A 20,968-nucleotide genomic window follows, 5' to 3' on the forward strand; every position below is an offset into this window, starting at 1 on the left:
ATACAAACACGCTTATGTAATCTTTGTCTAGCGTGTAATGACAGAAGGAATGGCTTCTAACTGAAAAAATAAGTTTAGATTAGATATTAAGGAAAAAATCTTTACTGTGAGGATGGTGAGTCCCAGGAACAGCTTTTCCAGAGCAGCTGTGGCTGTCCCATCCCTGGCAGTGTCCAAGGGCAGGTTGGATGTGGCTTGGAACAACCAGGGATACTGGAAGGTGTCCCTGCCCATGGCAGGGGGTGGGACGAGATGATCTTTAAGATCCCCTCCAACGCAAACCCATTCTATTCTACAACTGCACGACTGAGCGGTATTTTACCTATGTGCACATTTTCCTGCTGTCCGTATTTTAGCAGTTTTCCCGTTTTTCCGCGGACACACGTGCTCACATCCACGCCTCGCTCGGGCTCCCTTTCCCGTGGTACCGCGGGGGGCGGGGCTGGGGGCGGAGCCTTCCGGAGCAAGCCCCGCCCTGTGGCGCCTTGGCCCCGCCCCCTGTGCCGGGCCGGGCCGGGCCGGGCCGGGCCGCGGGGCCATAAAGCGGCGGCGGGGCCCGCTCCCGGTCCCGCTTCGCTCCCGGCTCCGCCCCGCCATGGCCGTGGCCCGGCGCAGGCTGTTCGTGGGGCTGGGGCTGGCCGGGGTGGCCTGCGCGCTCCTGGGGGGCTGCATGCTGCTCCTGGGGCCCGTCATCATCCGGCAGCAGGTCATCAAGGTCAGCGGGGCTGGGGGGGCGCGGGAGGGGCCCCTCGGTGAGGGCTCGGCGGCCCTGAGGAGCGGGGTGGGATAGCGGCCGTGCGGGGTCGGTGGAGGGGCCGGTGCGGGGTGCAGGGAGCGGGCCGGGGCCGGTGCCGGTGCGGGCCGGGGCTGGTGCCGGTGTGCTGTGGGCCGGGGCCGGTGCCGGTGTGCTGTGGGCCGGGGCCGGTGCCGGTGCGGGCCGGGGCTGGAGCCGGTGCCGGTGTGCTGTGGGCCGGGGCTGGTGCCGGTGTGTTGTGGGCCGGGGCTGGTGCCGGTGTGCTGTGGGCCGGGGCTGGTGCCGGTGCCGGTGCGGGCCGGGGCTGGTGCCGGTGCCGGTGCGGGCCGGGGCTGGTGCCGGTGCCGGTGCGGGCCGGGGCTGGAGCCGGTGTGCTGTGGGCCGGGGCCGGTGCCGGTGCGGGCCGGGGCTGGTGCCGGTGTGCTGTGGGCCGGTGCCGGTGCGGGCCGGGGCTGGTGTCGGTGTGCTGTGGACCGGGGCCGGTGCGCGTTCGCTTTATGCAGTGCTGTCCACAGAGCCCAGAGCCGGAGGTGGCAGAGTCGCTGCTGCAGCTCCGAGCAGCCTCGGGCTCCTAACTCTGGGGAAATGCGGCCTTGGGGTGTTCCGCCTTTGGCGATAGTAAATTTGCCCAGAGAGAGCAGGTTAACCACCGCTGGTTAACGAGAGCTCTGCATCACTGGAATTGCACGCAGTGCTGGGCAGAGCATCCCCCGAAGCACTGATGCTTCCTCCCTTCCCTCCTGCCTCTACTCGAAGCTCCTTTCATAAATAGAAGAGCAGACTAGCGGGCTGACACGTGCTCCGGTGAGATGCTTTCCCAACAGCATGATGTTGGGAAACAGGATGATGTGCAGGAGCACTCCAGAGAAGCCTGGTGCAGGGAGCAGCCTCCAAGTTATCCTGTCTCCTAGACTGAAAGCCTGAAGAGTTGCTTCTCTGAAGACCTGTTTTTATCCACAGGAGAGGTCCTGAAGAGGGTTTGTCCCCAGAATGTGGGGCTGTGGATGGAGTTGTTGGTCTGTTCAGTAAATGCTGTGTAGTTTTATGAACCAGCACTCCTGTCCCTGCTGCTGGGACACCATTTATCCTGCTGTAATGTAGAGCTCATCCCCACATTTAGCCAAGCCTTTTTCTCCCTGTCCAAGGCAGATGAGCCTTGGCCTTTCTCCAAGCTTCCACCTACCCAGGTCAGCCCCTGAAAATTTGCTTCTGATGAAAGAGGTGAACAAACATCTCATAGCCAATGGCTGGTGCTGCGTGTGGCGCAAAGTCTCTGCCGAAAATGACCTACTTAAACATCCCCCTTGGAAGTGCTGCTGTCTGGGCAGAGCCAGACAGTCCTGTAGATTAAACAGTAGAAAATCTTTGTTCTGTTCCAGGACATCAGGAACTGGTACCTGTAGATAAGAGGCTGAATGGCCCCTGCAGAACGGAAATGACATTTCTGTCCTCTTTCTAGCTAATCCTGATTCTTTCAACCTAATTAATTAAGTCCTAGTAATTTACAATGAGAACAAAAGATGAGGAAAACCTTTGTTTTTCCTCCCTTCACCTCAAGCCCTTGGTCTCCCCATCATCAGCATGACAAAATTGCCCTGAGCTCATAATGTTTCCATTTCACATTAAGCATAATAACTGAGTGATAATGGGTGATGAGAAACCTTGAGGCCCTTACTGAAACTCCTGGGTTGGTCTTCAGGGTAGTGTGGGTAAGAGGAACTTGAAGGGCTGGGGTTGGGCAGGCAAAGCTGGTTTGCCCATCCTGAGCTCTGTCAGGATGGTGTATCCTGATGGAAAAGCGCTCAGTTGCAGAGAGGTGGTTGTTCCAAGGATGTCTTTGGGTGAAGTCTGCAGGGAAAGACACGGGAAGCAGGGAGCTTGGAGCCTGTCTCCTGCCCCATCTGCACAGGGCTGTCTGTGGGGTTGGCTCTGCAAAACCTGGGGAACATTGCTTTACTGCAAGCATCTGGAACGCCACAGACCTTGCTGCCAAAGGTATGAGCTTGCACACAGTGAGGCTGCATCAGCTCATCCCTCTGCCACCCCTGGCTGCTCCACTTGGGACCTGCGATGCTGCCCTGGGTGGCAGGAGCCGGGAGCCGGTGACAGCACTGTCCTTGCTGATGTAGCAGGGTGAGGAGGAGGCTGCTGAGAGGATGTGGAGGGTGAGGTCTGACTGACACCCGGCTTAACTGCTCCTCCCAGTCTGCAGGGGAAACCTCAGCTCTCGGTTTTCCTGAGCAGGGTGCCTCCCTCCTGGAGAAGCAGGATCTGGATGCTGTGGTAGAACTGCTGCTCTTTGGCCCCATCTGGAGCTGATGGGCAGTAACCAGTTCCTTTCAGTTCCTCGGGAGCAAAGATCAGTCTGGTCAGGAGGGGTCAAACATCTCAATGACCTTTTGAAACCCATCTAGTTGACAAATATTTTTATTTCAGACGTATGACCATGTTTGTTTTTACCTAAAAGTAGTTTAATTTTAAGCCTACCCTTTAGTGGGGATCTTAGTAACAGCTGTGGAGTACCTTGAGCTGCTGTGCCCATGTGGGAGGGAGCTGGGATGTAGCTCCATCTGACTGGGTATTTATTATAAAAATAAATGCATATGCAACAAGTGGTCAAGCGAGTGTAGTACAGAACAAGCAATTAAAGGGAAACAAGATGTTCTTGATCACAGTCAAATCGACACTTGGGAATCAGGGTTGTAGAATAGACTAAATAAAAAGTTGTCCTATGAAATCCTTGAGGCTGGCAACATTAGAGCAGCGTGTGGGCATGGAAGTGGTGGTGGGAAGGGTTTGCTAGGTTAGATGGGTTACACAGCACTGTGGGGATGTCTTTCCAGGGCTAGGGCTTGGAAGAGGGGCTTGCAGAAGCCTGCTGCTCACAGGTAGCTCAGCCTTGCTGTGAAATGCCTCAAGAAAGATGAGGTGTTGTGGGGGGAAACCTCTGGCACCTCAACTCCCTGTGTCAGCAATTATGTGCCCAGTCAGAGTGAGCTGCTCCAGGGCAGGAACTGTGGGGCTGCTGAGCTGCACCAGCATAAAGCCCACATCCCTCCTCCTGTTGGTGGTTCAATCCCACTTCCATAAGCTGGCTGGGTTACCTAAGCAGGGAGAACGATTTGTGCTTGCAGAAGAAACGATTATGGTGGAACACATCCAAAGTAAATGTTCAAGAAGGAACAAACTCACCCCTACTGCAGCGCCCTGGAGGCAGGGAGGGAGCAGAGGCAGATGTGCCCATGTGCCAGGTCCTGAGCTGAGGAGAGCTTAAGTTGTCTTGGAGCTCCTGCAGGCATTTCCCAGCACACAGGACAGTGATATGGGAACATGATTGTGCCTTGCCTTTGACCTGCCTCATGATCTGCCGTGAGTCAATGCAGGTTGGCAGCTGAGAGGAGGCAGAGGTGTGCTGTGCTGTTGGGACACAGCTGGGTTGCCATCCCAGTTCTCCATCGTTTTTTGGGGAATCTAGTGGGCTCTCCCTGCTGGTACTCAAACAGTTGTGTGGATAGCTGTGCCACTTCTCTGTGCTTGCTTTTAGCTGTGTGGAGCTGCCAAACCCGTGAGCAAAGGCCTTTGGGACAGGGTTGTTTCTGCCAGACAAGTAAAACAGAGTAGTGAATAATTCAGAGCCAAGTCTCATCAAAACACAAGGAAACCCTCTGGGTAGGATTAGTAAAGTTAAGCCTGAATAAATAAGCCAGTAGACATCCTGTGGCATAAACCTGATGCATCTGCACACACAGGAGTTTTTACTGTAGATCTAGCTGGATTTCGGTCTGCCTGATCCTCACACACCTGGATCCTCTGGAGAGCTTCTGTTGTAGCTGCCACCTTGTTGAGCTGAGGGTGGATATGTTCATCTGCAGCCACAGAGCCCAAAAGTTGTGCCTCCTTTTTTTCTTTCCTTACAGAACGTCAGGATCGACCCCAGCAGCATCTCCTTCCAAATGTGGAAAGAGATCCCTGTTCCTTTCTACTTGACAGTGCATTTCTTCGAAGTGCTGAACCCCCAGCAGGTCCTCCAGGGAGCAAAGCCGGTGCTGAGCCAGCGTGGACCCTACGTGTACAGGTCAGGTACCAGCTGTGGTGCAGCTTGGCATGAGCCTGCTCACTGTGCTGCCTGCCAGGCTGCTGGCTGGCTCCTCTGGCAGCAGGACATGGCATCAGCAGGCTTGGTGGGAGCCCGGGGACACTGGATTTTGAAGTGACCCAAAATGGGCTCTAGTTGCTCTGATCTTGTTAAGACACACAAAGGATCTCTGGTCACTGAGACAGCGACAACTCAGTGGAGCTCAGTCTTTTTCTGGGGCCTGTTGGGCAGGCAGAGCTGGGCTGATGTGCACCAATACCAAACATGGGTATTGGTGGTGGTGGTGGGTGATCCTGCCTTCAAAGTGTTCTTCTTTTATTTTCATTGTGCATTTAAGAGCCCAGATCTTGAGCTGGATCAAACTTCATGGGTCAGCCTAAGTCCTCATCTAACCTGAGCCCCAAAATGTGCCTAAAGTGAGCGCTCTGGTCATGGGAGCCAGTATGGAGAACAAGTATGGAGCACCAGCAGTGAGTCAGACCCACACAGCAGGGCTCAGTGTGTGTGCCATGGCTGAGGATGATGCCTGAATCCCCAGGTGCTTCTCAGCACCTGAAAGAGAAAGCAGTGATTGATGTTGAGTGTGTGAACTTCCACATAAGCAATGATCTTCAATATATTAGTGCCTACAGTAATGTGGTGAGGTTGAATCAGCAGCCTAAGCAAGCTCATGTGGGAAGATTACTGGTTAATCCAAAGCTGAGCAGAGTGCAGGGGAAGCCTGCAGTTTGTGTGTGCCCTCGTTTCCCCTGCAGCAAGTCCCCCTGTGTGGTTTCTGTATGTTGCCATCACATCGCTCTCCTGGCTTGGGGAAAAGCTTCACTTACTGTAAATGAGAATAAACAAAGGGGCAAAGCTTATTAGTGTCCTTGTGTTCCTGCTGAGCAAGATTAGTGCCCTTCCCTAATGTGGGCTGTAAAACACAGGCTCCACAGTGAAGGACTTTGTTTTTACTGGTGAGTTGAGCTTCAGTTCCTCCAGGAGCAGTAACAGGCTTGTGATGGCTGCAGAGCACTGCAGCCCCCATGGGGCAGGGGCTGAAGTCCAGCAGCACTGGGCAGTGTGCAGGATGGGGAAGGCCTGAAGCCCTGAGGAGCAGGAGGGCCACGAGGCTGTGTGGAGGGTCAGGCTGCTCTGAACCCAGGAGACATTGGGGAGCAAATCAGTGTGGGCTCACTGGCAGAACATGTGGCATCTTGGCTGGTCCTCTCCTGTTTGCAGGCTGTTCAGGTGTGGAAGTTGCTGTGGCTCTGCATGCCTGAGCACTTCTCTGAGGTGACTGGGCTCTCCAGTGGCTGTAGGTGAAGCAACAGAGGAGACTTGTGCTTTTGTTTTACATTTCTTGGGTACTGAGTTAGGAAGAAACACTTTGTGTCTGCAGGAATCCGGTCTGCCAGGGATGCCTGGCTCCTGGGCTGCCCTCTCCTCCTGCCAGACCCTAACCCTGGTTGGGGTGGGAGGTTTATATCTGTTCCCACACTGCCTCCCCCAGCAGCAAGCCCAGGCCTGTGCAGCCCCTAGGCTCTGCCTAGGGATGGTTCCCATCATCTCCCATCTCTTTGCAGGGAGTACAGGCATAAAACAAATATCACATTCAATGACAACGATACCGTTTCCTACCTGGAGTACCGGAACCTTTTCTTCCAGCCACACTTGTCCAATGGCACGGAAGACGAGTACATTGTTGTGCCAAACATTTTGATGATGGTAAGTGCTTCTTGCCTGGGTGGGTTCCACCTTCTGAGCTTGCAGGGAGGGTGGTAATATCCAGCACTGAATTACTGAATCACTTTCTTGTAGGGCTTAAAGCTGATCAAGCAATGAGGTGGTTAAGCTTATATAATGTAATTTTCTGCTTTCTGGGTGTTAATTGCTCTGTTAGGCTGCTACTGTTCCAGAACCACAGTGTGCAGAGCAGCTGGTCTTGAGTCTGCAACCTCATCTGAGCATCCTGTGGGGAAATCAAGCCTGTGAGCCCTCAACTGCTTTCTTCCCCAACTGAGAATAAATTAAGAATGTTAGTCTGTCCAGAGGATTCCTCTGGGGCTATAGATGGCAGCAGCAGAATGATTTTGGTTAGCAGCAAAAATGCTTAATCTTTAGTAAAGGTGGGGCTCTCATCCCAGGGGTTTGTTTCCTTTCTCAGGGAGCAGCTGTGATGATGGAAAATCTGCCAAAGTTTTTTAAGATTTTACTGAGTGGAGCCCTGGCTGGCCTGAAACAGAAAGCGTTCATGAACCGGACGGTGGGGGAGATCATGTGGGGGTATGAAGACCCCCTCATAGACGCGATAAATATGATTGTTCCTGGCCTGATGCCTTTCAAGGGGAAGTTTGGACTATTCATAGATGTAAGTGTTGGTTGGGAATGCTAAAATCCCAGCAGTATTGATCCTGGGGACAGCTCAGACTCTCAGCTGAGGAGAAGCTGAGTAGCTGATGGTGTGGGGGGCACCCCCAGAGCTGATGGGGCACCCAGAGTCAGGAATGTTTTGCAGCCTTGCTGTGAGCAGTAGATTAAACAATCTTTTATTCTCTCTGCAGTTCAACAACTCCAATTCAGGACTGTTCACAGTAAACACAGGCATGAAGAACATCAGTCAAGTTCACATGGTGGATTCGTGGAATGGGCTAAAGAAGGTGAGTGTCTGGCAGCAAACCTTGAATAATGGGGAATGCCTGATTTAAAGCAGGGTAGGCTGAAAGCTCTGGGTACTGTTGTGTGGGGCTCAGGTTTGAAGACAAGTTTCCACAGGACTTCAAGTGCTGCAATTTCTGCTCTAGCAAGTTACCAGGAGGCAGCCACATGGCAAAATGCTTTTCATCTTACAATTGCATTAAATTCATCTCCTCATGGGTTTCACTGGCACTCCCTTGCACTGCTGTTGGGGCTGGTTGCCTCTAATGGTTGAAGTCTCAGGCTCCTGTGGCCTGTGCTGAAGGTGTTAAATACTCTTGTTAAAGGATGCTTTACTCTCTTCCCTTGTGGAATTCTGCTCCTGGCTAAAATCAGCTGAACACAGAGACCAGCCCCTGGGGCAGGTGGTTCTTGTCCATTAATTGGGTGGATGTTTGGCTCACAGAATCATGGAGGATGGAAAATATGCTCAAGACAGGAAATATCTTTGATGCTGCTATGGAAGCACTGTGGGGTGGTGGACATCCCATGCAGGGGTGAAAGCTGACTCCAGCAAGTTCATCCTTCTGAGTTCTTCTCTCTACACTTGTCCCACAGGTGAACTACTGGCGCAGCAGCCAGTGCAACATGATCAATGGGACAGCGGGGGAGATGTGGCCACCGTTCATGTCCCCCACCTCCCTGGAGTTCTACAGCCCTGATGCCTGCAGGTGAGGCCAGAGCTGCCAGCCTGTCCCCACACAGGTGGCAGGACACGCTGCAGCCATCCTGCACACCCGTGCAGTGACGTGCAGGGCTCAGGATTTGTTCCCGTAGTTAAAGTTCAGCTGCAGTTTGGGTCTGCACTATCTGAGCTTTGCAAACAGCATAGTTGTCTCATTGTCAGGATATTGTAAAAATACCATAAATACTTTCCAGATCACTGGAGAAGTCCATCTTACCCACGTTTAATCAGTACAAAATAGCCAGATGTGGTTATCTAATGGAGATAACATGTGGGCAGTTAGAAAGAGAAGCAAGGATTCTCAGAGGGAAATGCAACTGTAACTGCAGGACTCTTTCAGCTGACTAAACTCTTGGAAACATTCTGTCAGGGGGGATATTCGTGCCACCATTTCCAGGCTCTTCCTTCTTTTTTCTTTTTTTTTTCTCCTTCTGCTTTAGTAAGACACCCTGACCTTAGCTGATCACACAGGGCTTAAAATACCCTACAGAGCAGCCTGTGTGCCTGTGCCTGAGGCTGGAAGGAGGGGAAGCAGGCACAAATCCCCTGTTTGTAGCTTGGGGAAGATAATGATAATTCTGCCTTTGTAGATAGTGCTGCAAAACAAGCAAGTGCTCATTTTGAATCGAGAGCAATGACCTCTTCAGTGAACAAACAGACAGCTGAGCCAAGCAATAGCACAGGGATTCCTCTGCACAAGGGACAGCAGCAAACACCAAAATGACCCGGAGCCAGGAATTTACAGGGAAGTTTAAACACATACCTGTTCCTGTAAAACTACAGAAAACTCTGGAACAGAGCATGCTTCCAGACAAGGCTTCCAGTGAAGTGGAGGAAACCAAGCTTGGTTTCTTGTTGGCACAGGAGGTTCCTGCCACACAGAACTGTGGGGAAGTGGCTCAGCTGCTCAGACAGTTCTGTCTTCTCCCCAAACCTCTGCCAGTGTTCACACAGTCACAAACATCAGCTGGTAGGCTGAGAGCATAGCTGCCTTTCTGCAGGACCCATCTCCTGTGCTCTGTGCATGTGAAGTGCAGCTGATGCTGAGAGGCAGATAGCAAGGTTTTATCCTGCTGATGTGCTACAGCAACCTCTGCCTTGTTGCAGCAAGGTGAGCAGAGCCAAGGGGCACGTGTGGAACTGCTGAACATGCCCTGAGTCCCCCATCCTTGGTGCCAGCATCAGAAGGCCTCTGTAGGAATGAGCATCCCCTTGGCCTGCCCAGGCTGTCCTGGCAGCCCACTGTGACCCTCTTACTCATTCTGTGATTCTCTGATCCCTGCAAACCTCACTCAAGTGTGAAGGGAGAAAATTTTTGTCCTGGAAGCTTGCATCAAACCTGGCCAGCAATATTGCAGCCCAACATCAATAACCTCTGGTAGCAAGAAAAAAATGTTGCTGTGTCACATAGGGAAATTTTCCACTGCCTTGGCAGTCTGTTGCTGGAGTTGGCTTGTGAATTTATCCAGTCCATGCCCTGTAACGGAGCACCTCGGAGCCAAGGCTTGCATAAAGTGGGTATTATCTCTTGGAGAGCAGCCCTGGGGATTACTACATGCCTTTAAACAAATCTCAACTGGATATAGCAAACAGACCTATAAGCCTGTGGTTTCTCTCCCTAACTAGTCCTGACCTACCCTTTAGATGTACTTAAAACATGGAAAGCAAAAGGCCTAAATACTCACTCCCCATTCCCTGAAGCACTCCTCTGAGGGTTTATCTTCATCTCAAAGTCTAAGTTACATTGCAACTTCATCTTATCCAACCAAGATAAGAACCCACTTCTGGGCTGGGAACCTGTTGGCTAATCCTGATCCTTCTCCACCAAAACCCTTCCAGATCCATGACATTGGTGTACGAGCAGTCTGGGGAGTTCAAGGGTGTGCCCACCTATCGCTTTGTGGCGCCGAAAACCCTCTTTGCCAACGGCACAGACTACCCACCCAACGAGGGCTTCTGCCCCTGCATGCAGTCTGGCATCCAGAACGTCAGCTCCTGTAGGCTCAGTAAGTCCTTTCCCCTCTGGCTCTCCTTAATGGACCAGTATTAAATCTGAGATGCAGTACCAGCTTGGCTGTGCAGAAAACCAGCTCTAGTGCCTGCAGGGATGCTGAAAAGTACTGGTGGGCTCTGTCTGCAATGAGGGAAAAGCCTTGTGCCTGAAGTTCCTTCAGTGCCCAGCCCTATGAGAGGCTGGCATTTGTGGGAATGCCCAGGGATGCAGTGGGATCATTACAAGCCCTGGGCTGGCGGTGGGAGAAGGGGACAGGCAGCCCCCACAGCTGCCAAGTTAAATGTTGAATGTTAAAGCTGCTCTGGACACCCAGTGTGCATCACATAGGAGTGACAGTCCGGACTGGGTGTCCCAGCTCATGTCTGGGAGCAGGGAGCTGCCACACCATGGTGTGCTGGGAGAGACTGGGTGTTCTTAACCCTCCCCAGTCACTGGAACAACCCTGCAGCGAGGGAAGGGAAGGAGGCGGCTGGTTGGGAGGAGAAAACAGAAAAGCTGTTCAGAACAAGTACCACAAGGGCTTAAAAGCCTCAGAAAAAGCTCTTGGGTATATGGGTGGAGGAGCTTAAGATGTCTTTCATCTCATGCAGATGCACCGATGTTCATTTCCCACCCTCACTTCTACAACGCTGACCCGTCCCTGGTGAGCGCAGTGGAAGGCCTGCACCCCAGCAAGGAGCAGCACGGGCTTTTCCTCGATGTGCACCCTGTGAGTGAGCCCACCAGGGCCTCCCCTCGCCCCAGGGACCAGCCCAGGATGGGGGGACCCTGCCATCAGCTGAGTGGTGGCACTGCTCTGCTCTCGTGGCACTGATTCGAGCAGGTTCCATAGTGCAAAGACTGGCGAGGACATGTGCAGATAAAACTATCAAAGCCATAAACTAATTGAATAATTAGCCTGGCTTCTAGAGAATTGCAGAACTAATTATAAACATAATTGTTTTGATAAGCATGGTGAAGTTCTTTCCACTGACTCAGGCCTATAACACCAGGAGGTGTATCTGGCAGCAGCCCAGCTATGCCCCAAATCTGCAAATGCACATTGCCATGAGAACTGCCTGGCAAAGTCTGAAGACCACGCTGTGGTTCAAGCTGGCACCTCCATTTTTGGGCTGGCTTCTTCCACTCTGTCAACCTGCCCATCTGGAACTGACTGCTTTGGCACTGGGCTGCTGCTGTGTTATACCCCTCATGTACCTGCAGCGTGGGGGTGAAGTCACCACTCCAGAGGGGGTGATTTGGGGTGTGCTGAGTTATCATTGTCCCAACTGCTGTTGGGAAAGGGACTTTGGGATTTTCCACCTGCAGCTTGCGTGTTGTGCATGGTCAGTTTTTCCAAATGTTCAGTGATGTTTGCTCAAGCAAAAAACCTATTTCTCTCTTGAGGTAAGGTAAACTGTGTCTTATCTAGACATTGGGTTATGACTGCTTTTCTTATCGCAGTTATGAAAATCTAATTAAGTTTATTACAGTATCAAACATCTACTGATAACAGTATAGTTAACTATATTCTTATCTAGCTGCAGGCTGCTGACTACAAACAGGGGATGGTCCAACAAAAATTCTCTGCTTGTAAAAATGTGTGGCAAAACTGCAGAGTCATGAGAAACCAATGTCTTAATGGGTGTCAACAAGACCAGCTTTGAAGTGTGATGTTTTGGTGGTCTTGGAATGTTGCCTGGCAGAGTCTGTTGGTCCCCATGGAGTCACTTGGAAGTTACTGATGAACTGGTTGTTCCCTTCCTCTGCAGATGACAGGCATCCCCATGAATTGCTCCATCAAGCTCCAGCTGAACCTGTACATAAAGGAGGTGTCTCATATAATGTAAGTTATAGAAATGGACTAGGACTCCTAGAGATGTCCATCTGCCTTCCCTGAGCAGGGAGCTCTGCTGATGCTGAGGTTGCTGCAGAGTTTACTCTCCCCAAAGACAAAGCAGCTTTACCATGACCAGTTGTCCTATTGCTGGAGCCAGCTGTTTGAAACATCAGCCATTCCAGTGACCACGAGTTCCATCCTTTAGAGTGGCTGCCTGTTTGCTCAGCTCAGGCAGTGTCCCTGAGGAGCTGCTCACCTACACTGTGCTGCCTCTCAGGAGTTACCTGCAACATGGAGAGGCAAAATCCACTCTGCCTGTGGGGTAGAGAGTGCAGCCTGTGTCCAAAAGACACTTCCAGCTCCATGGAAGCAAACAGGAGATCTCTAAATACCAGCAAGGGTGGGAGTGTGCTCTTGCTGCTTGGGCTGAGGGGCAGATGTCTGCAGACAGCCCCCAGGGTGCTGTCCAGGTGCATGAAACATGAGCTTTAGCATTCTGGTTCACTGAATTTCCCATCCCTGGAGCACAGGTTAGGGATGGCACTTACTGCTGTCCTCGGGCAGTTAAGCCCCCATGGCAGCACGAGCTCTGCTCTTGCATGAAAAGCACCTGGTCCTCCAAGGTGGGAGCAGCTCACTGGAGCAGCAGAGATTGCCACCTCCTTATGCTGCTTTCCTGGCAGCTGTCAGTCTGTCAGACATGTCCCCTTAGGAAGAATTATGGTGCTAATTGTGACCTGATCAACCATAAACCTAAGTGTGTGCTTCTATTTTAATTTTCTTCTCCCCAGTCAAACAGGGAAGATTAAGCCAGTGGTCCTGCCGCTGCTGTGGTTTGCAGAGGTGAGCTGCCTTCCTCAGCCTGATTCTGCAGAGCCTCTCCTGCTTCCCCATCACCCACTGCTGGGGAAACTCCACTTGGGATAAAGCTTTAAGCCAGCCAGACTAATTAAGCACCAACAGAGGGCTTTTCAATACTTGGCTATGCCATTAATCCCTCTGAGCTGAACAAACCCTGCACTATACTTGGTAAATCTCTGGCTCTGCCCTAGATGTGGGGTTAAATAGGGCTCTGGGCAGAGCTGCCAGCATCCCTGTCCTCATGTGGGCCCAGGACTGCAGTCTCCAGCTGTTGGGTGCATGTCCAGCTGCCTCACACTGTTTAGTAAAAGCTTTTAGCCTGACTGAATCTTCCATAAATTCCCTAATTTACACTGGGAGGTGGTGGGAAAGAAATCATTCAGCTGGTCTGTCTCAGCCCTGGACGGGAGGGAAATGCCACTGACAACTCTGCTTTTTCGAGCAGAGCGGATCCATCGAAGGCTCAGTCCTGAAGCAGTTTTACACCAACCTGGTGCTGCTCCCGTCGGTGCTGGACTACCTGCAGTACATCTTCCTTGGGCTGAGTGTCCCACTCATTACTGCAGCAGCTGTGCTCATGGCAATGAGTAAGGTAAGAATCCGCAGATGCCTGGTGGGAAGCGCTGTCAGTCAAATCAGACTCAATCAGATGTAGTTTGGGCTGACAATCTAACATGTCTGAGGAAACATTGGCTGATGCCACCAACAATCTCCTAATGGTGCCAGGTGCCAGCAGGTAGCAGCAGGACTTCCTTAGCCATCTAGAAATTGGGCTGCAAAGAGGTAACATGAAGCATTCCTGGCTTTTTTGGTGCACAGCAGTGATGAAAGTGGCTTCCTGGAGGAGGAGGAGGTATTTCTCAGCTTACCAGCTAATGAAGAACCAATCCTAGTTTATCAACCCAGCCTTCATAGAAGGCAGCAGCAGCTCCTGTGCCATTGCACAGATCTGCATCTCTGCAGGCTCCCAGCATTTTTGCAGTCAGCACAGAGCCTTCTCCAGAGGATGGAGCTATCTGAACACAGCCTGTTAAGTGGAATGCAGTTGCTGTGTTCTTGCAGCAGGGACACAGCCACTGTGGCTGCCTCAGCCCAGCACAGATTCTGTTTCCTTCAAACACACTTGATTTCTGTGCAAACTGCTCCAGAGGGCTCTGGAAGTGAAACCCTCAGAGCCTTTGTGGATCTGGGTTTACTGAGAAGTGAAGACCTTTGAAGGCTGCTGGGAGTTGGTAGCAGGGTTGTGGGGCAGGCAGTGGGGTGAGGCTGAGCTGAGCTGTCAGGACTGAATATAAACCAGCCAAAACACTCAGTGGAGATCTGTGGCTCTGGCTCCACGGTGATCTGGTAAACACTAAACTCTCTACAAGCTTTAGTTCTGGAAGTAGAGATCTAACTTCCTACCCTAACCCTGGATCAAAGGAGGCTGGTTTAGCTTTGCAGTGCAGTCAGGTGGCTTAGGCTGGCTCTAAAGCTGCAGAGGTGAACAGGCTGCTGGTGGGGATAAAAGGCATTGCTTGGGATGAGAGCAGACTGAGGGGAAGCCTGTGTGAGGGGCTGCCTTTGCTCAGCAGGTTCCTGCCCTTCCTGAATCACCCACCTTAAACGGTGCCAGGGTTCTCAGAGTACCACGTAATTGGATTTTAATCAAGTCTGCAATTACTTAAGTGACTTAAACACATGATCCCAAATCCCCTTGTTCCTCCATGCACTTCCCTGCAGGGTGGGAGTGATGCTAGGGCCCAGCATGGAGCTCAGAGCTTACCACCAAACCCTCCCTGTGCTCCCAGGATGGTCCTGGGGTGAACTGCTCCCTTCAGCACATGTGAGTGGTTGCTGGCAGACAGGCTGCACTCTGCTACATGACCCCAGGGGCTCTGAAAAATGGCTGGGCAGCTATTTCTAACCCCTTATGCAGCCCTGAGCTGGCATTTCCTCACCCTGCTTTGTGCAAGTCTTAATTCCTGGTATCAAAGAGATTTAACCATGCTAGAAAGGATCAGGGAAAAAAAGCTGGATTTTAAACTCTTTCAAGCCAACTGAGTATCTGCTTGTGGAATATCCCAAACCCAGGCATAAGCCAGCTGTACTTCTGTGCTCAGCCAAAAGAGTCATGAAGTGTTAGGACTAAAAACCAAAGGCAGGAAGTGCCTGACTACCTGGAAAGTGATTAAAATGCCTCAATGACCTTACAAATCTCTAAGAAAGCTATACAACAACGCATGAACGTCTCCACCTAATGAGTAAATAAGAGGTTGTAAACTGGAAGACAGCGATTTGCAGCCAAGGTGTGTTCCTCATTTGATTGAAGTGTTGCTGATCAAGCCCTGATTGCTTAATCGTGCACAGTTCTGCCTCCTGAAGTCACAGGCGATGTCAGAGGGGACCCTGAGCAGGGACATTGTCCACACCTTCACGTGTCTGCCAGCGTGAAGGTCTCCCTGAACCCAGCTCCTTTCCTCAGATGTCTGGTGTGCTTCTGGAGGGAGCAGTGTGCTCTGTAGCTGGTGCAGATGAGGTAGTGTGAAACACTTCAATCTTAGTCTAGTTTATAGTGCAGCCAGTTTGAAATGCATCTGTTGGACTCACAGCTCTAAAAAATGCATCATCTGTACAGGTGTGAAATACCCTTGTAGCTCTCTACAATTGTGGCCTAAAGCCTGTGTGGTGGCCCTTTCAAAAGGCAAACAGACCATTTTCAAACTGGCTTGACACTGAACAAAATCTTAAATAGGACTTAGTTTAATCTAAATTTCAAAATCTTCATTTATAACTAGATTCTAGTTAAACAGTGATTTTTTTTTTTCGAATCTCCTCCGCAAATTGGAGCCCTGGTGAAATTCATGTCCAAGTGCACCATAAACTAGACTGATTGTCTTCTAGGAAAAATGCTCTTTATTTTGGAGTAGCAATAAAAAGAGCTCAGACAGTTATAAGGCAAACCAGGCCATCTCTGCCAAAAATCTGCCTCCGATTAAGGGCACGGTGATGCGGGAAGCCAGACTGTAGGTGGGTACCCAGTCAAGGTAACACGCTTTTCTCTCATCCTGATTTGATTAAACTTCACTTAAAACCAATCAAATTAAATGTTTGCTGTCCACATCTCCCAGACATGCCCTCCTGGCAAGCTTTGCTGCAACGGTGTCGTCCCATGGCTTTATTTGGGGCAATTTAGGTGTCTTAATGCACTTAACCAGGTTGCAAGCACATGCTCTTATTGTTTCTCCTGGTGTACCTGATCAGTAGGTAATAATGTCAGCAGGGATCTGGGGAAAAGTAGGATTGGTGTGAGGAAATACTTTTCTTGCCTGTTTTTCCCCCCATCTCGGAGTGTTTGAGTTCCAGAGGTAAGTTTTTTGAATGGTAAAAACTTATGGGGTAACGGAGATCAGTCCACTGGTGGGTGTCACCCCTCCCCTGCATGCAGGGAGCCTCAGCAAAGAGGCTTTCAGCAGGGAATTTCTGATGTATAAAATATCTGGGTTTGTATTACAGGAGCACAAAATCAAAATCACTGAGTCGTTGAGGTTGAAGGCACCTCCGGAGCTCATCTATGCCAATCCCTCTGCTCAGGCAGAGTCACCTAGCTCAGCACCATGTCCAGATGTCTCTTAATGTCTTCAGGAATGGAGATTCCCCAGGGCAACCTGTTCCTGTTTTTATAGTTCTCACAGGAAAAAAAAAAAGAAAAAGGAAAAAAAAAAAACTTAATGTCCAGGTGGAATCCCCTGTGTTCAAGTGTCCCTTTGCTCTTGTCCTGTCCCTGGACACCACCAAGAAGAGCCTGGCTCTGTAGTTACACCCTTCCTTCAGAGCCTTGTTTTCAGTGGTGAGATCCCCCTGAGCCATCTCTTCTCGAGGCTGAACTGTCCCAGTTCTCTCAGCCTCTGCTCACATAAGAGACAATCCAGCCCCAAAATCACTTTGGTGGTTCTTTGCTGGACTCCTCCCAGTAGCTGCATCTCTCTTGTCCTGGGAGGCGCAGAACTGAGCGCAGTACTCCGTGTATGGCCTCTCCAGTGCTGAGCAGAGGGGAAGGATCACTCCAGGACCTGCTGGCAACACTCCCAGTGCAGCCCAGCAATCAGCTGGGCTGCCTTTGTTACCTGGCCACACTGCTGGCTCACCTGCAGCTCGGTGTCCCCAAGCCCCTGGAGTCCCTTTCTGCCAATCTGCTGCAGAGCTGGGTGACCTTTAGTGTGTACTGCTGTGTGGGGTTGTTCATCCTGAGTGAAAGACTTTGCACATCCTCTTGTTGAACCTCATGAGGTCCTTCCAGTCCCTTCCTCAGCCTGCTGAGGTCCCTCTGGTGTACCAGCCACTCCCCCAGTTTTTGCAGCTCATTAATAAAGATATTTAACAGGCCTGGACCCATATTGACCCCTGGTGTACACTGATGGTTACTGGCCTCCAGCCCAACTCTGGGCCTGGCTGTTCAGCCAGTTTTCAGTCCCCCTCACTGCCTGCTCATCCAGTCCCTACTTCATCAGCTTCCCTAGAAGGTTTTCATGGGAGATGGCATCAAAAGCCTGGAGTCCAGGTGGACAACATGCACTGTTCTCCCCTAATCTACCAAGCCAGTCATTTCATCATCGATGATCAAGCACAGTTTCCCCTTGATGAAGTCCAGTGTCTGCACTTGATGATTTAACTGTCCTTCATGTGCCTGGAAGTGGTTCCTAGAATTAGCTGCTGCATCACTTTCTCCAGGATGAAGGGAGACTGACTGGTCTGTAGCTCCTGAGATCTTCCTCCTTGATCTTTTTTCAAGATCAAAGTAACATTTGCTTTCCTTCAGTCTTTGGGCCAGGACTGGTCAAAGGCAACAGGGAATGGCCTTGCTGTGACATGAGCCCACTCATCCCATCTTGGTCTGTGGATTTGTGCATGTCTAGGTTCCTTAAGTATTCTCTGACCTCATCCTCTTCCACCAAGGGTGCATCTTCCTTGCTCTGGATTTTCCCTGGTTTCTGGGATCCCCTGCCTCATTCAGCCCCAGGCCCTCATGGTTCCCTCTTCTTCCTTTTGTCACCTGGGTACTTCGAGAAGCCTTTCTTGTCTCTGACATCCTTGGCTGGATGCAGTTCCAGCTGGGTTTTGGCTTTCCTGTCTTCATCCCTGCATGCTGGGAGAGTTTCCCTGTGTTCCTGCCAGGTTACCTGTCCCTGCTCCCACCTTCCATACATCTTTCTGCATTTGTGTTTGGAGCTCCTGGTTCATCCGTGTTGCCCTGCTGGCAGTTTTTTCCTGGCTTGGGATGCTTGTTAGGGTGGACTGTTCTTGAACTTGGAGGAGGTATCCTTTGAATATTAACCATCCTTTTTGTCCTGACGTTATCTTCTCACCTGAGGCCTGTAGACACTTTTAGAATCATAAACACATTAAGGCTGAAAATTCCTCCAAGATCTTCAAGTCCAAACTTCACCCAAATACCACCATGCCCAAAGAGTCTCCAGGTGTTCCCGTTGGTGTCACTGGTGCCCACACTGGAGCAGCAATGGGCAGCAATCCAAGGCTTAGACAAGCCTCACTGTTCCTCCACCACACCCCAATCCCTGTCCCCAGTGAGCAGAAGGCTCTGGGTGAGGGACAGGTTGGGGTCTCTGTCCCCAGCAGCAGGAAGGGACCCACTCCTGTCGCCTGCTGCTTCCTCCTGAGGTTCTTGCATCAATTAGGGTCAGGGCCCACATGGTCTGTTTGAAGGCATATCTGGCTCCTGCTCAACTTTGAGGGTGGTGAACGTGTTTTGTAGGTGTCAGTGTAAGAGTTCAGGCGAGGAGGAGCCGTATTGGAGCCAGGGGGAACCAACTTCCACCCTTCCCCAGAGGCTGCACCTAGCGTTATCCCAGGAATGAGTGCTGCCTGTGTGTGCTGCAGCTGCTGCCTGGGGGTCTCCAAGCCCACCTGTCCCTCTCCCTTCCATCTGGGATGCTGTGCACTGTCCCACAGCTCCTCCACACCGCTCCTCAGGCTGGCTTTTCGGGTGGTGTCACGGGTGCAGGTGGGCAGGAATGGAAATTATCTCCTTTTGGTGGGGCGAGAGGTACAACAAGGAGGTACAAAAATATTCCAGTTAAGAAAAGGGCCCTTGGCAGCTGAGAGAGGCTTGGGGTGGGCATGCCTGGGGTGGGAACGTGGTGGCACTGCTGGTGTGGCCAGGCTGTGACCTCTGTCCCTCCCCTGCAGAGAAGCACCACGGAGAAGAGCCCCCGGCCCCTCGGCACGCAGAGCAAGCCTCTCTCCTCCGAGACCACGCCGCTCCTGCATGACACCGACACCCTGAGCCAGGATGGTGTCATGGCCTGAGCCTCGCCCTGCACTGGGACATGCTGCCCACTGGGACTCATTTCCCACTGGGACACGCTTCCCACTGGGACACGCTTCCCACTGGGACACAGCCACGCTGCAGGTGACACCTGCTTCGGATCCCCAGAGCTCTCTGGAAGGTGAAACCCTGGACAGCTCAGCAGAGAGCCTGCACAGCCATGGGATAATCCTGCTGCTCAGCATTCCTGCTCATCCAGAAACCTCAACCCTTGTCCCCAAGGGCCTGCCTGAGCCACGGCCCTTCTCTCCGGTGGAATGAAGATGGTTGCTGACTGATCCGAGAAGTTATTTGCAATTTAAAACTGCCTATTGCTAGGGATAAAAGGCACTTTAATGGGAGCCTTTAAAATAAATGAGGTTTGTATAGGTAGCACTGATGGGATTTAGTGATCTTTTTAAAAGCCACTGTTCATCTCACCAAATGGGGCACGCTGTCCTGGAGCCACTCACAGTTTTATTGCCACTTGATGTAACTGGACTACACTGCAAATCATTTCTAGGTGCTGTCACTTCAGTGATGTCTCTTCCCACAGTAGCTGGAGCCTGCCTGGGGTTGCTCCAGCCTTTGCATGTGTTGGAGAGTATTGGTGACTTCTAAAGCCCCAGTTCTGTGCCATGACCTTGTGCTCCACAGCGATTCCAGCTCACAGCCCTGTTACCTAATCTCTCCTGGCTGGGGGTGACAAGGTGAGCCTTGGCAGGAGCTCGGTGGCACATCTGAGCTGTCACTCAGCTCCTGGCAGTTGTCCCTGCTCAGCCAGAGCTTCTGGCCATGGCCATTGGCACTGGGAGGCCATCAGTGGCTCTGGTCACACTGTCTGACCACAGGAAGGGGGAGGCTTGACCCTTAGGTCCTTCTGTTAACAAAGATATTTGTGCTTTTGAGGAGGGATGTGTGCAAACATGAAAGTAACAATGGCCTTAAGCAGAATTTGATTAAAGTATTGCAGATTTCTGAAGTGGTGTGTTGGGGCTGGATGGTACCTGGGGGTGGGTGGTCTTGGGTCACACTTCCATGGGAAGGAACCCCAAAGCCCAGGAATATTTTTGGCAAATTACTAGTCTGTAGTTGTCTACCACACCTGCCTTGCCCAATTCCAGCCAGGAGCTTGGGAAAACTGAAGAGGCCGATGCTGGAGCATCTGGCAAGGATGGGACAGAGAATCTCTGCACTGTGTGTGACATGGATAGTCATGGGGTCTGGAAACCTGTGTCCAGACAGCCCTGTGACTTTCTAGTGGGGTAAGCAACACTCTTTTACATCTCCATTCCTCTTACCGGGCAGGAAGGGCACAGCACCCAAACCCAATTGTTCCTGGGCCAGTGCATGCCTTGCTGGCCATGTCCCAGGCTGCCTGAGCGTGGAAACAGCAGTGAGAGAGCCCAGGTCACAGCAGGGAGAGGTGGCACTTCGGTCCAGGGGCTGAACTCTCCTGCACACTTGGAGTGAGTCTTGCAGGTTCTGGTGTCAGGAACCACGCGTGGGCTCCCTGCGAGCGGCTTTATCGCCATTGCGGTGCTGACTGCAGCCGGCCGAGCGAGCAGAAAGCGGGAGCGCCGCTCTGAGCACGGGGCTGGCCGGGGATCCGCGGGCATCTCTGCGGGGAACGCGAGCGGGAGCGCCCCGGGCTGCAGTGCGGCACCGCCACCGCCAGAGGGCGCGCTGGGGCTGCGGACACGGCGGGACGGGGGGACAGGGGGGACAGGGGGGACAGGGGACAGAGCAGGGGGACAGA

At 51.9% G+C, this 20,968-nt stretch overlaps 1 protein-coding gene across 3 annotated transcripts; it reads left to right on the plus strand.

Annotated features, from left to right (window-relative positions):
• The first annotated feature begins 455 nt into the window (after positions 1–455).
• Positions 456–20,191, plus strand: SCARB1 (scavenger receptor class B member 1). Of its 3 annotated transcripts, XM_086856648.1 has the most exons (13): positions 456–715; positions 4,672–4,829; positions 6,416–6,557; positions 6,997–7,200; positions 7,394–7,489; positions 8,085–8,197; positions 10,051–10,217; positions 10,816–10,934; positions 11,977–12,050; positions 12,836–12,887; positions 13,351–13,497; positions 15,789–15,914; positions 19,092–19,158. In XM_086856648.1, exons 1-12 carry the CDS (start codon positions 596–598, stop codon positions 15,912–15,914), a joined length of 1,518 nt encoding a protein of 505 aa, XP_086712774.1. In that variant the 5' UTR covers positions 456–595; the 3' UTR covers positions 19,092–19,158. The 3 variants fall into 3 exon arrangements, with proteins under 3 accessions (XP_086712774.1, XP_086712775.1, XP_086712773.1); XM_086856649.1 differs by lacking the exon at positions 15,789–15,914 and having other exon boundaries at positions 19,092–20,191; XM_086856647.1 differs by lacking the exons at positions 15,789–15,914; positions 19,092–19,158 and adding an exon at positions 16,401–17,285 and having other exon boundaries at positions 457–715.
• Positions 20,192–20,968: the final 777 nt, after the last annotated feature.

This window comes from Cyanistes caeruleus, chromosome 18 (assembly GCF_971803275.1).
Source record: "Cyanistes caeruleus chromosome 18, bCyaCae1.hap1.1, whole genome shotgun sequence".
In the NCBI taxonomy this organism is placed as follows: Eukaryota; Metazoa; Chordata; class Aves; order Passeriformes; family Paridae; genus Cyanistes; species Cyanistes caeruleus.